Here is a 13,595-nt window from a genome sequence, read left to right as displayed (position 1 = left end):
TGCACTCCAGCCTGGGCAACAAGAGCGAAACTCAAAAAAAAAAAAAAAAAGAAAGAAAAAGTGCAGGGGACCCGCCGTCGGGGCGGGGGCGGCGCTGCCCGGCCTCTGTCCCACTTCCATGCACTTGACCTCGACCCTCCGGCCTCCGTCTGCGATCTTCCCGTCCCAGAAAATGAGGCCTGGAACAGACCCAGACCTTCCTGCCCGCCCGTCCCGAGTGGCCCCGGGGCCCCCGCCCCATCTTTGGCCCCCAGCCTCTGCCTCTCTGCCGCCTCCAGGGGCGGGGGTCAGGCCGGGAAAGCCCCTTGGGAAGCCCCCGGGGAGCAGCTGGAGCGGGGTCGCGGGGCGGCGGGAAGGAGTGGGCGCCGCTATTTAAGCGGCTTCACCGCGGCCTCGGGACAGAGGGGACTGAGCATGGATTGGGGACTGGCCCTCCTGCTGGCGGGGCTTCTGGGGCTCCTCCTCGGTGAGCGGGGGAGGGGAAGCGGGAGAGAGGAGTGAGTTAGGAGGGGGCTTAGGAGAGGGGAGGGGGCTCAGGAGAGTGGAGGGGGCGCAGGAGACGGGAGGGGGCTCGGGAGAGAGGAGGGGGAGCGGAGGGGAGGGGGCGCAGGAAAGAGGAGGGGGCGCAGAAGAGAAGAGGGGGCTCGGGAGAGAGGAGGGGACCCGGGAGAGGGGAGGGGGCTCGGGAGAGAGAAGGGGCTCGGGAGAGCGGAGGGGGCTCCGGAGGGAGGAGGGGGCTCGGGAGGGAGGAGGGGGCTCGGGAGAGGGGAGGGGGCTCGGGAGGGAGTAGGGGGCTCGGGAGGGAGGAGGGGGCTCGGGAGAGAGGAGGGGGGCTCGGGAGAGGGGAGGGGGCTCGGGAGAGGGGAGGGGGCTCGGGAGGGAGGAGGGGGCTCGGGAGAGGGGAGGGGGCTCGGGAGGGAGGAGGGGGCTCGGGAGGGAGGAGGGGGCTCGGAGTTAAGGGGCTCCGAGAGAGGGGGTGATTGGTGATCCTGCCAGAGGAGGGCGCTCGGAGGAGGCAGGGGCTGAGAGGGGAAGTTGGGGGGCTCCGCGCGGCCCTCTGACCCGCAGCGAAACTGGCTCCAGGCAGCTGGGGTTCGGGGGACTGGGGCAGAGGCGGCGGTCGGGGCGGGGTTCAGGGACCGAGCCTGGGAGTCCGGGTAGCGGCGGGGCGGGGGTCCGGGGGTGGAGCGGAGGGTCCGGGAACCGGGCAGAGGCGGGACGGGGGTCCGGGGTGGAGCGGGACGCAGGGAGGGGTCGGGGCGGGGTCCGGGACTCCGCGCGGCTGAGCGAGAGCCGCGGTCGCCGCAGGCCAGTCTCTCCAGGTGAAGCCCCTGCAGGTGGAGCCCCCGGAGCCGGTGGTGGCCGTGGCCCTGGGCGCCTCGCGCCAGCTCACCTGCCGCCTGACCTGCGCCGACCGCGGGGCCGCGGTGCAGTGGCGGGGCCTGGACACCAGCCTGGGCGCGGTGCAGTCGGACACGGGCCGCAGCGTCCTCACCGTGCGCAACGCCTCGCTGTCGGCGGCCGGGACGCGCGTGTGCGTGGGCTCCTGCTGGGGCCGCACCTTCCAGCACACCGTGCAGCTCCTTGTGTACGGTAAGGCGTCCCCCCGCGCCCCGCCTCTCTCTGACCCTTGGACTCACGGCTCCTTCCCTACGCCACCTCTTCCTGGAAGCCTCCCAGATTGCGGGCCGGGTCCCGGCTCCATGCGCAGCTCCCCGAACCCAGGTCCCCAGCCTTCGCCTCCCCCAACTCACCCCAACCCTCCCAGGGCCGGCCCTGGCCCATTCTCCAGTCTATTCCAGCCCCCCAGGGTGGGGCCACGGGGCCTGGGCACAGGCCGTCCCCACTGCCTGTTCATCAGCAGCCCCCACGCATCCTTGGCCCCATCTCCAAGCCCCCTCCGGGCTCCGGCCCCTTCATCCCGTCCAGCCCCGACTCTGGGCTCAGCCCTCACCCCGACCCTCCATCACAGCCTTCCCGGACCAGCTGACCGTCTCCCCGGCAGTCCTGGCGCCTGGTGACCCGGAGGTGGCCTGTACGGCCCACAAGGTCACGCCCGGGGACCCCAACGCGCTCTCCTTCTCCCTGCTCCTGGGGGGCCAGGAACTGGAGGGGGCTCAGGCCCTGGGTCCGGAGATGGAGGAAGAGGAGCCCCAGGAGGACGAGGACGTGCTGTTCAGGGTGACAGAGCGCTGGCGGCTGCCGCCCCTGGGGACCCCTGTCCCGCCCGCCCTCTACTGCCAGGCCACGATGAGGCTGCCTGGCTTGGAGCTCAGCCACCGCCAGGCCATCCCCGGTGAGTCTGCTGGGTGCCCTGGAGACCCACCCGCTCGCCAGCCTTGACAAGCACTTCGGGACGGGGGGCAGCACCTGTGCTGTGGGGCGCTGGGAGGACTGGATTCCCCCCACGCAGCCAGAGCGACATTCATCAACTCAACGTGTATTTACCCAGCACCTGCCCCCCAGCACAGGTCCCACCCCTTCCCTGCCCACCGCGCTCCATGGCTCCTGCCTCGGGGTCAAAGCCCAAGTCCTCCCCGCCGCCCACAGGAACCTGCACCACCTGCCCTGTCCCCTTCCTGCCCTCCCTCCACCCTTTCTCCCCCTCCTCATTCTGCTCCAACCACACGGGCCTCCTAGCTGTTCCTCCAACACGCCAGGCGTGATCCTGCCCCGGGGCCTTTGCACGGCTGTGCCCTCTGCCTGGAATACCCTTCTTCCGGATCTTTCCACGGCTCTCTCCTCCTCCACCTCAGATCTCTGTAGAATGTTGCCTCCTCCGTGAGGCTTCCCTGGATTCCCGTTTACAGGGTCAACCCCCGATCCTCAACGTGTACAAACATAGACACACAAGCACACGCGTGTACAAACACAGGCACACAAGCACACGCGTGTACAAACACAGGCACACGTGCACACGCGTGCACACAGGCACACACACACGTGTACAAACACAGGCACACAAGCACACACGAGTACAAACAGGCACACACCCACACGCGTGTTCAGGCACACACGCACACGCGCGTACAAACACGCACACGTGCACACGCGTGCACAAACACAGGCACAAGCACACACGTGTACAAACACAGGCACACACGCACACGCGTGTACAAACAGGCACACGTGCACACGCGTGCACAAACACAGGCACACGCACACACGTGTACAAACACAGGCACACACGCACACGCGCGTACAAACACGCACACGCGTGTGAGCCCCCTTTCCCTTCTGTTTTGTTTCTTGACACCTTGGATAACATCTGACATTCCCCAATCCCGTGCATTCTCTGCCTTTTCCATGACCTTCTCCCACTGTGGCTCCCAAGGTGGGAATCATGTCTTGCGCACGGCTGTGTCCACAGAAGCTAAAACAGGGCTTGGTGCATAGCAGGTGCTCAATAAACCTTTGCGGAATGCTCGGATGAAGACATTTAACGTGGCCGGTGCCCAGGAGATGCTCCCTTCGTGCCCTGTCCAATCCCAAAGCCCCTGCCAGCTTCTCCCACTAAAGAAAGAGGGATTTGTCCTCCCACGGGGCACCCTGATACCCATGTTAATGGACGTGAGGTCATGAATTTCAAGCAAAGGGCTCCCGGGGATGGAGCAGAAGCTGGGAGACCCGGGAGGTCTTGGTGGTGGGGGTGGGGCTGGGTGGGCAGAGAGGAGGCTGGATTTGAAGGATATTTTACAGAACACGGGCCCTCACGGGCCTCAGTCTCCCCATAAGTCCCACAGGGGATGGAGCAGAAGGCCAGGGCAGAAAGCCCCCAAGCAGCTCCTCTCTCCACACCAGCCTCCTCCCAACTCTCCTCCGTCCACAGCCCATCATAATAAACGCGGCACCCACTCACTCTCAGGGCAGCTCAAAGAGGTGACTCTCACCCCTTTGACAGTTGAGGAAACTGAGGCACGTGGAGATTAAGGAGCCTGCTGGGGTGATGTTGCCAGTGAGTGGGGGCCCTGCAATGCCCGGACTCCCATCCTGCACCCTGTGGTGCCTCAGTTTTCCCATTTGTCCAGGGGACTTCCCTGACAGTGGATCCTTTGTAAATTTCAGGGACCGTGTGGATTTCAAAGCACTTTATAAATTCTAGGCTTTAGGCCGGGCTCACGCCTGTAATCCCAGCACTTTGGGAGGCTGAGGTGGGTGGATTACCTGAGGTCAGGAGTTCAAGACCAGCCTGGCCAACATAGTGAAACCCCATCTCTATTAAAAATACAAAAATTAGACATGGCCAGGCGCGGTGGCTCACGCCTGTAATCCCAGCACTTTGGGAGGCCGAGGCGGGTAGATGACCTGAGGTTGGGAGTTCAAGGCCAGCCTGACCAACATGGAGAAACCCCGTCTCTACTAAAAATACAAAATTAGCCGGGTGTGGTGGCGCGCGCCTGTGATCTCAGCTCCAGAGGCTGAGGCAGGGGAATCGCTTGAACCTGGGAAGCAGAGGTTGTGGTGAGCTGAGATTGCGCCACTGCACTCCAGCCTGGGTAACAAGAGCAAAACTCCGTCTCAAAAAAAAAAAAGAATAAATGGAAATGTGACTCACCAGAGTGGTCCAGGGAAGGGGCTTGGAGGGGTTGTGGTCCAAGCCCTTCATCCAGATGCGGAGACTGAGGCAGGAGAGGCAGGCCTGGGGCCGCAGAGAAAAAAAGCCCTCACTCTGTTTCCAGTCCTGCACTGCCCGACCTCCCCGGAACCTCCTGACACGACCTCCCCAGAACCGCCTGACACGACCTCCCCGGAGCTTCCCGACACGACCTCCCCGGAGCTTCCCGACACGACCTCCCCGGAGCTTCCCGACACGACATCCCCGGAGCTTCCCGACACGACCTCCCCGGAGACCACCTCCCAGCAGGGCTCCACACACAGCCCCAGGAGCCCAGGCTCCACCAGGACTTGCCGCCCTGAGATCTGCCAGGCTGGGCCCACGCAGGGAGAAGTGATCCCAACAGGCTGTGAGTTCTGATCCCTGCAGGCAGGGAGGGTGGGAAGGGCTGGCAGCGAGAGGTTCCTTGGATGAAGACTTTAGACAAGAAATTGCCCTGCCCAGCCTCGGTTTCCCCATCTTTCCAGCCTCAGTTTCCCCGTCTGCCCAGCCTCAGTTTCCCCATCTTTCCAGCCTCGGTTTCCCCGTCTGTCCAGCCTTGGTTTCCCCATCTTTCCAGCCTCAGTTTCCCCATCTTTCCAGCCTCGGTTTCCCCGTCTTCCCAGCCTCAGTTTCCCCATCTTTCCAGCCTGTTTCCCCATCTTTCCAGCCTCAGTTTCCCCATCTTCCCAGCCTCGTTTTCCCCGTCTTTCCAGCCTCGGTTTCCCCATCTTTCCAGCCTCGGTTTCTCCGTCTGTCCAGCCTCAGTTTCCCCGTCTTTCCAGCCTCGGTTTCCCCTTCTGCCCAGCCTCGGTTTCCCCGTCTTTCCAGCCTCGGTTTCCCCGTCTCTCCAGCCTCAGTTTCCCATCTGTCCAGCCTCAGTTTCCCCGTCTGTCCAGCCTCGGTTTCCCCATCTGCCCAGCCTCGGTTTCCCCATCTTTCCAGCCTCTGTTTCTCCGTCCGCCCAGCCTCTGTTTCCCCGTCTGCCCAGCCTCTGTTTCCCCGTCTGCCCAGCCTCAGCTTCCCCGTCTCTCCAGCCTCAGTTTCCCCGTCTGTCCAGCCTCGGTTTCCCGGTTTCTCCAGCCTCAGTTTCCCGTCTGTCCAGCCTCGGTTTCCCGGTTTCTCCAGCCTCAGTTTCCCCGTCTGTCCAGCCTCGGTTTCCCAGTTTCTCCAGCCTCTGTTTCCCCTTCTGCCCAGCCGCAGTTTCCCCGTCTGCCCAGCCTCAGTTCCCCGTCTGCCCAGCCTCAGTTTCCCCGTCTCTCCAGCCTCGGTTTCCCCGTCTGCCCAGCCTCAGTTTCCCCGTCTGCCCAGCCTCAGTTTCCCCGTCTCTCCAGCCTCGGTTTCCCCGTCTGCCCAGCCTCAGTTTCCCCGTCTGCCCAGCTCAGTTCTCCAGCCTCGGTTTCCCTGTCTGCCCAGCTTCGGTTTCCCGGTTTCTCCAGCCTCTGTTTCCCCGTCTGTCCAGCCTCAGTTTCCCCGTCTGTCCAGCCTCGGTTTCCCGGTTTCTCCAGCCTCTGTTTCCCCGTCTGCCCAGCCTCAGTTTCCCCATCTCTCCAGCCTCGGTTTCCCCGTCTGCCCAGCGTCGGTTTCCCGGTTTCTCCAGCCTCTGTTTCCCCGTCTGTCCAGCCTCGGTTTCCCGGTTTCTCCAGCCTCGGTTTCCCCATCTGCCCAGGCTCGGTTTCCCCGTCTGTCCAGCCTCGGTTTCCCCATCTGTCCAGTGGGCTTCTTTTAACTGTGGGTCCTTTTTGTAAACCTCAGGGACTGTGTAGATGTCAAGGCACAGTCACGTGGTAAATTCTAAGCCTTGTAGACTGGAACAGTCTTTGGAATACAAGCAGAAACAGAATGCGGCCACATAGCTAATTTCTTTCTTTTTTTTTTTTTTAGATAGAGTCTCGCCCTGTCCCCCAGGGCTAGAGTGCAGTGGTGCAATCTCCACTCATTGCAACCTCCACCTCCTGGGTTCAAGTGATTCTCCTGCCTCAGCCTCCTGAATTGCTGGGATTACAGGCACCCATCACCATGCCTAGCTAATTTTTGTATTTTTAGTAGAGATGGGGTTTCACCATGTTGACCAGGCTGGTCTCGAACTCCTGACCTGAGGTGATCTGCCCACCTCGGCCTCCCAAAGTGCTGGGATTACAGGCATGAACCACTGCACCCGGCCCACATAGGTAATGTTAGAAATGCTTGTCCCCCGGTGCCACAAAGAAATCGCACTCAAATTTAATTCTCTCAGCAAGGCCATTTTTAGTTTCTGCAGAAAGGGTGCTCATCGCAGATGGAACAATGGCGAGAGCACAACTGAACCAAGGAAAAGCGGACATATTTATCCCTCACACATTTGGGTCACCCTTACTGCTGCATTCTGCATCCACTGGCTGGAGCAGGACGTCACAGTCTTAAACTCATACCCAATTTGCTAACAACTTAAAACTTTCCTAAACAGGCAAGTGCAAAGGAGAACAAACCAGGAGAGGAAGTTGCTTACAAAAGGTTTAAGGAAGCAATAACATTTCCAAATAAGGAAGAGGCATAAGCTATGAGCTAAGACTTACCTGGGGCTGTCCAGACGTACCTGGGTAAGCCCAGCAACTAACTGGGCTAAAGTGTAAGAACTAATAGCTGATAGGAGGCTTTAGAGTAAGAAGCTATTATTTCTAGTGTCTATTATTTTATTTGTAAAGCAAGACGAGCTTTGAAGGGGAACTTTTCTACTTTCTACAGGTAATTTCAAATTTAAAAGTAAAGGCCGGGCGCGGTGGCTCACGCCTGTAATCCCAGCACTTTGGGAGGCCGAGGTGGGCGGATCACGAGGTCAGGAGATCGAGACCATCCTGGCTAACACGGTGAAACCCCGTCTCTACTAAAAATACAAAAAATTAGCCGGGCGTGGTGGCGGGCGCCCGTAGTCCCAGCTACTCGGGAGGCTGAGGCAGGAGAATGGTGTGAACCTGGGAGGCGGAGCTTGCAGTGAGCCAAGATCGTGCCACTGCACTCCAGCCTGGGCGACAGAGCGAGACTCCGTCTCAAAAAAAAAGAAAAAAGAAAAAGAAAAAAGAAACAAAAAAAATTAAAACTAATGTGGTCTGGCCAAGCACGGTGGCTCATGCCTATAATCCCAGCACTTTGGGAGGCCAAGGCAGGAGGATCACTTGAGCCCAGGAGTTCAAGACCATTCTAGGCAACATACTGAGACCCCATTTCCACACAGAACAATTAAAAATTAGCCAGGAGTGGTGTTGTATACCTGTGGTCCCAGCTACTTGGGTGGCTGGGGGTGGAGGATTGCTTGAGCCCAGGAGATTGAGGCTGCAGTGAGCTGAGCTCACACCTCGGTGACAGAGTAAGACCTAGTCTCAAAAAAAATTGTCGGCCAGACATTGTGGCTCATGCCTGTCATCCCAGCACTTTGGGAGGCCGAGGCAGGCAGATCACGAGGTCAGGAGTTCGAGACCAGCCTGGCCAACATGGTGAAACTTCATCTCTACTAAAAATACAAAAATTAGCCAGGTGTGCCGGCGCGTGCCTGTATTCCCAGCTACTCGGGAGGCTGAGGCAGGAGAATCACTTGAACCCGGGAGGCGGAGCTTGCAGTGAGCCAAGATCGCACCACTGCACTCCAGCCTGGGGGACAGAGCGAGACTCCATCTCAAAAGGAAAAACAGTGTGGTCATGGCCGGGCGCGGTGGCTCACGCCTGTAATCCCAGCACTTTGGGAGGCCGAGGCGGGCGGATCACGAGGTCAGGAGATTGAGACCATCCTGGCTAAGACAGTGAAACCCCGTCTCTACTAAAAAATTACAAAACATTAGCCGGGCGAGGTGGCGGGCGCCTGTGGTCCCAGCTACTCGGGAGGCTGAGGCAGGAGAATCCCTTGAACCCGGGAGGCGGAGCTTGCAGTGAGCCAAGATCGCACCGCTGCACTCCAGCCTGGGCAACAGAGCGAGACTCCATCTCAAAAAAAAAAAAAGTGTGGTCATACATTTCACAGAGCCCAATATATCCCAAGCATTATCATTTCAACAGGTAATCAATAGAAAATAGTATGGAGATATATGACATTCCTCCATTTTCCCCAGACTAAGGCTTCAAAGTGCAGATTGCAGGGTCAGCACCCTTCGTGGTGGTGAGCCGTCCTCTCTCTGGACTGTCCTTTTTTTTTTTTTGAGAGACAGAGTCTCATTCTGTCCCCCAGGCTGGAGTGCAGCGGCGCGATCTCGGGTCACTGCAACCTCCACCTCCCGGGTTCAAGTGATTCTCCTGCCTCAGCCTCCTGAGTAGCTGGGATTACAGGCACCCGCCACCACGCCCGAATAGTTTTGTATTTTTAGTAGAGACGGGATTCCACCATGGTCAGGCTGGTCTCGAACTCCTGACCTCGTGATCCGCCCGCTTCGGCCTCCCAAAGTGCTGGGATTTCAGGCGTGAGCCACCGCGCCCGGCCTGGACTGCCCATTTATAAACTCTAAGGTGCTATGCGCATTTCGGAAGGGTCATGGTAAAGTCCTTTGTGAAATTTCAGGGAACGTGGTAACTTTGGAAGCACGTGTAGCCTCTGAGAGGCTCCTCCTTCCCAAGCCTGCAGAGGCCCGGAGGGCTCTGACCGGCATCTCCTGCTCTCTCCAGCGTCCAAACCTGCAGGTGACCAGCTGCCCACGGCTCTGTGGACCAGCAGTGTGGTGCTGGGACTGTTGCTCCTGGCCTTGCTCACCTATCACCTCTGGAAACGCTGCCGGCACCTGGCTGAGGACGGCGCCCACCCACCAGCTTCTCTGAGGTTCCTGCCCCAGGTGTCAGCCTGGGCTGGGTTAAGGGGGACTGGCCAGGTCGGGATCAGCCCCTCTTGAGTGGCCAGCCCTTCCCCCTGTGAAAGCAAAATAGCTTGGACCCCTTGAAGCTGAGAACTGGTCAGGGCAAACCTGCCTCCCATTCTACTCAAAGTCATCCCTCTGCTCACAGAGATGGATGCATGTTCTGATTGCCTCCTTTGGAGAAGCTCATCAGAAACTCAAAAGAAGGCTACCGTTTGTCTCACCTACCCGTGACCTCAAGCCACTCCCTGAGTGGTCCCCGCCTTTCAGGACGGAACCAACATACTTCTTACAAATATTGATTCATGTCTCATGTCTCCCTAAAAATGCGTAAAACCAAGCTGTGCCCTGACCACCCTGGGCCCCTGTCTTCAGGACCTCCAAAGGCTTTGGCAAATAAACCTCCTAAAATGATAGAAACGTGTCATTTTTCTCAGTTGACCCCACTCCGTGGAGAGGAGGGGTCTGAGGGCTCCGGACAGCAGGAGGGCTGACTGTGGGCCCTGCCCTGATGGCTCCATGTCCTCATCCCACAGTCCAGGGCTGGAGAATAAAGTGTTAGAAATGCTTGTTCCCCGGTGCCATAAAGAAATAGCACTTGAATATAAATTTAATTTCCTCAGCAAGGCCACTGTTTTACTTTCTGCAGAAAGGGTACATTCGCCAGCAGTTTTGCCACGAGAGTATCCAGAACAAAGGAGACAGACACATTTATAACCTGATGCGTCCACCCTACTGCTGTGTCGGGTTTCCATTGACTGGAACACAGCACCTCACATTCTGTATTTGTCCCGACTGGCTAGCAACTCGGAACTTTTAAAAAGAGGCAAAGGCAGAGGAGAACAAAGGAAGGAAGAAGTAGCTTGTGGAATGCTGAGAAAGGTAAAAACACCTTCAAATAAGGAAGAGAGGCCGGGCGCGGTGGCTCACGCCTGTAATCCCAGCACTTTGGGAGGCAGAGGCGGGCGGATCACGAGGTCAGGAGATCGAGACCACAGTGAAACCCCGTCTCTACTAAAAATACAAAAAATTAGTCAGGCGCAGTGGCGGGCGCCTGTAGTCCCAGCTACTCGGGAGGCTGAGGCAGGAGAATGGCGTGAACCCGGGAGGCGGAGCTTGCACTGAGCCGAGATCCCGCCGCGCCACTGCACTCCAGCCTGGGCGACAGAGACTCCGTCTCCAAAAAAAGAAAAAGAGGAACAGGTTATGACCTAATGCTTGCTCGGACCAGTATAAAAATGCCAGGCAAATATTTAGGCTACATCGTGGGAGCTAAGAACATAAAGTACATTGATTTCTTTATTACATTATATATACAATATAACATTAACAATTAACAAAGAATGTTAGCACAGGTCTTTTTTTGGTTTGTTTGGTTTTTGTTTGAGACGGAGTCTCGCTGTCACCCAGGCTGGAGTGCAGTGGCGCGATCTCAGCTCACTGCAAGCTCTGCCTCCTGGGTTCACGCCATTCTCCTGCCTCAGCCTCCTGAGTAGCTGGGACTACAGGCACCCGCCACCACGCCCAGCTAGTTTTTTGTATTTTTAGTAGAGATGGGATTTCACTGTGTTAGCCAGGATGGTCTCGATCTCCTGACCTCGTGATCCGCCCGCCTCGGCCTCCCCAAAGTGCTGGGATTACAGGCATGAGTCACCGCGCCCAGCCTACCGCTGGTCTTTGAATAAATTTTGCTTCTAAGAGAAGTTACTATTTATTCCTAATCAGATGGGGAGGAAAGTCTCATTTGAAGAAGAACCTCTACTTTACTTTTTACAAAGGGCATTTGGTCTGCCCGCCAGAGATTCCTGTGGTCGGAGGATGGTGGAATGGCCCCCCGCAAACAGCTCTCATTGCCCCTGCCCGGGGCAACGCCCGAGGGACGGGGATGGCACCCAGCAAGCTTTGCCGGGGACGGGAAAACGCGAGGGCTTAGTGGTTTCCTTGGTGAGAAGCTTAACCAGGAGTCCCCGAAAGCAGTGGCAGAAGTGAGGGAAGATACATAGAGATTGCCTGGGGAAACACACGGAGAGGCGGCTTATGGAGGAGACTGCTTGTGTTTTGAGGTGGCTGGGGGCTGCGGAGGGTTGGGAGGGCGGCTGGAAGCGAAGTCAGCCGATGAAGGCCTGGAAATGCCAGCCTGGGGGCACTGGGGAGCCATGGGAGAGGTTAGAGCTCTGGAGGCTGCGGGGTCTGAAAGCTCCCTCTGGCGGTCAGGGGGGTAACAGCCTGGGATGCTCGCCCGGGTGGCCGCCAGTAGGGGCTCGGCGCGGCTGCAGCGGAGCTGGGGAGGGGGCTTCTCCCACGAGGTGAGCTACGCACTCAGACGTTGACTGAGTTAGGCGGAAGGCCAGGCTGAGCTCGACCCCCAGCACCAAGGCTCAGAGATGAACATGACAAAAGGGTCTGGAGGCCGGGCGCGGGGCTGGGTCCGGCAGTCCTGGGCAGGTCCATCCCTGCGCATGCTCCGTCAGGCTTCTCTGGTAACCAGGGAGACTGGCTGCTAGGAGACCATGCTAATGAAGGACTCGCTCGCTACCCAAATGGCAAGCAATCCGGCTTCGTGCCAGAAACGGAGCACTTCCGAGGCAGCCATTTTGGAGTCTGGCAAAATTCAGGACCGAGGCCAAAGCCAGGAGAGCCAATCAATATACACAAAGAGGGAGGAGAAGAGAGAGTACCAATAAGGACACAGGGAAAGTGATAGCGTGCCATTGTCATTTCCCCAAGTCTCCCAGCGGGATACCAGTGCCCTCTGCCCTTAATCAAAATGGCCGCCTTGGGGGGGGCTCTAGCGCACAGTGGAACATGGCGGTGCTTCCGGCCCCGCTGCCCTCAGCGAAGATGGCGGCAGTGGAGAAGCGGCGGCAAGCGGTACCACCGCCGGCCGGTTTCACGGACAGCGGCCGCCAGTCGGTATCCCGGGCGGCGGGGGCGGCTGAGAGCGAGGAGGACTTTCTGCGGCAGGTCGGCGTGACGGAAATGCTACGCGCGGCCCTGCTGAAGGTGCTGGAGGCGCGGCCCGAGGAGCGATCGCCTTCCTGGCTCACTACTTCGAGAACATGGGCCTGCGCTCGCCTGTAAACGGCGGCGCCGGGGAGCCTCCAAGCCAGCTCCTGCTGCAGCAGCAGCGCCTGGGCCGCGCGCTGTGGCACCTTCGCCTGGCCCACCACTCCCAGAGGTGCGCAGCGGGCCGGCTTGGGTGGGTGGGGCGGCGACGGACTTCAACTCCCAGCGTGCCCCGCGCGGCTCCCTACCCGCAGCGCCGGCGCGGGGGCCCGGGGCTTCCTGGGAGTTGTAGTCTGCGGTGCCTTCTTGGCTGGGATGGACCGGACAAGGTGGGCTGGAGGGTCCAGGCTTGGGTCCGGCGCTGGGCAGCGCGCTGCATGCGGCGCGAGTCCTTCTGGCCGGCTTCGCCTTCTGTGATGCCTTTTTGCAGGTGCTGAGTTTCCCCTTGCAGTTCGTAATTTTTAAAATCATGCAGCCCAGAGAGGACTTGGCCCGAAGTCGCAGAGCCAGTCCCCGAGCCAGGTCCTCCTAGACGCCTCGTTAGCAGCCTCATGGCATCCCCGTCCATTCGGCCAGAACGTGAATATTTACAGAGAGCAGCGCAGTCACCGGGCCCCCACCTTAGGGGACAGGCTCCCAGCGGGCAGGTGGGGATTCCTGGAAGAGCCTGGCGAGGTGCGGGGCGGGTTGCAGGGAACAGGCCCAGCAGGTGCAAATTTAGACCCCGAGTGGGGGACACACGGGAGGCGGGAAAGCCACGGAATTTGGCTGAAGCATGCGAGGCTGCAGGTGCCTACGCGCGGTGTCCCCTGGCTGGGGCCAGTTCTGAGCCCAGGGAAGGTGGTGAGGACGATGTGTTGACGATGGGGATGGATGGGCTGCTGTCTTTTGTGGGGGTGGGGTCCCCAGAAGCGGAGCCTGAGGTAGGCATTGTGTGTGCAGGTGATTTTATAAGGGGTGCGCCCAATAGAACCCAGGAAGGGGGTGAGAAGAGCAGGCAGGGAAGGATGCCAAGCAAAGGTGCCTTTCAGCCTCATAACCAGGGCATAAGCGCCCACCATGGCAGCCCTCGCAGAGTCCCAGAGAAGTTCGGGGGGAGAAGAGAGACGGGGAGTGTCCCCCCTACCACGGTCAGGGTGCACTGGTGTCCAAGATCATACTCAGATAATGGTGGCAGGGTGTTG

The 13,595-nt window shown here is 59.2% G+C and overlaps 1 protein-coding gene across 1 annotated transcript; it reads left to right on the top strand.

Annotated features, from left to right (window-relative positions):
• The first annotated feature begins 368 nt into the window (after positions 1–368).
• Positions 369–9,819, top strand: LOC100597148 (mucosal addressin cell adhesion molecule 1). The gene is made up of 5 exons (XM_003276969.4): positions 369–466; positions 1,309–1,593; positions 1,973–2,296; positions 4,680–4,964; positions 9,221–9,819. Exons 1-5 carry the CDS (start codon positions 415–417, stop codon positions 9,439–9,441), a joined length of 1,167 nt encoding a protein of 388 aa, XP_003277017.1. The 5' UTR covers positions 369–414; the 3' UTR covers positions 9,442–9,819.
• Positions 9,820–13,595: the final 3,776 nt, after the last annotated feature.

The sequence above is a fragment of the Nomascus leucogenys genome, chromosome 18, assembly GCF_006542625.1.
Source record: "Nomascus leucogenys isolate Asia chromosome 18, Asia_NLE_v1, whole genome shotgun sequence".
Taxonomy (NCBI): Eukaryota; Metazoa; Chordata; class Mammalia; order Primates; family Hylobatidae; genus Nomascus; species Nomascus leucogenys.
This window is presented reverse-complemented; position numbering and strand designations above follow the sequence as displayed.

Bases quoted from the DNA above. Each gene is read 5' to 3' on its own strand.
- LOC100597148 (XM_003276969.4), top strand. From the start codon at position 415: ATGGATTGGGGACTGGCCCTCCTGCTGGCGGGGCTTCTGGGGCTCCTC. The intron at 2,297-4,679 runs GTGAGTCTGCTG...CTCTGTTTCCAG, and splicing joins CCACCGCCAGGCCATCCCCG to TCCTGCACTGCCCGACCTCC. The intron at 4,965-9,220 runs GTGAGTTCTGAT...TGCTCTCTCCAG, and splicing joins AGAAGTGATCCCAACAGGCT to CGTCCAAACCTGCAGGTGAC.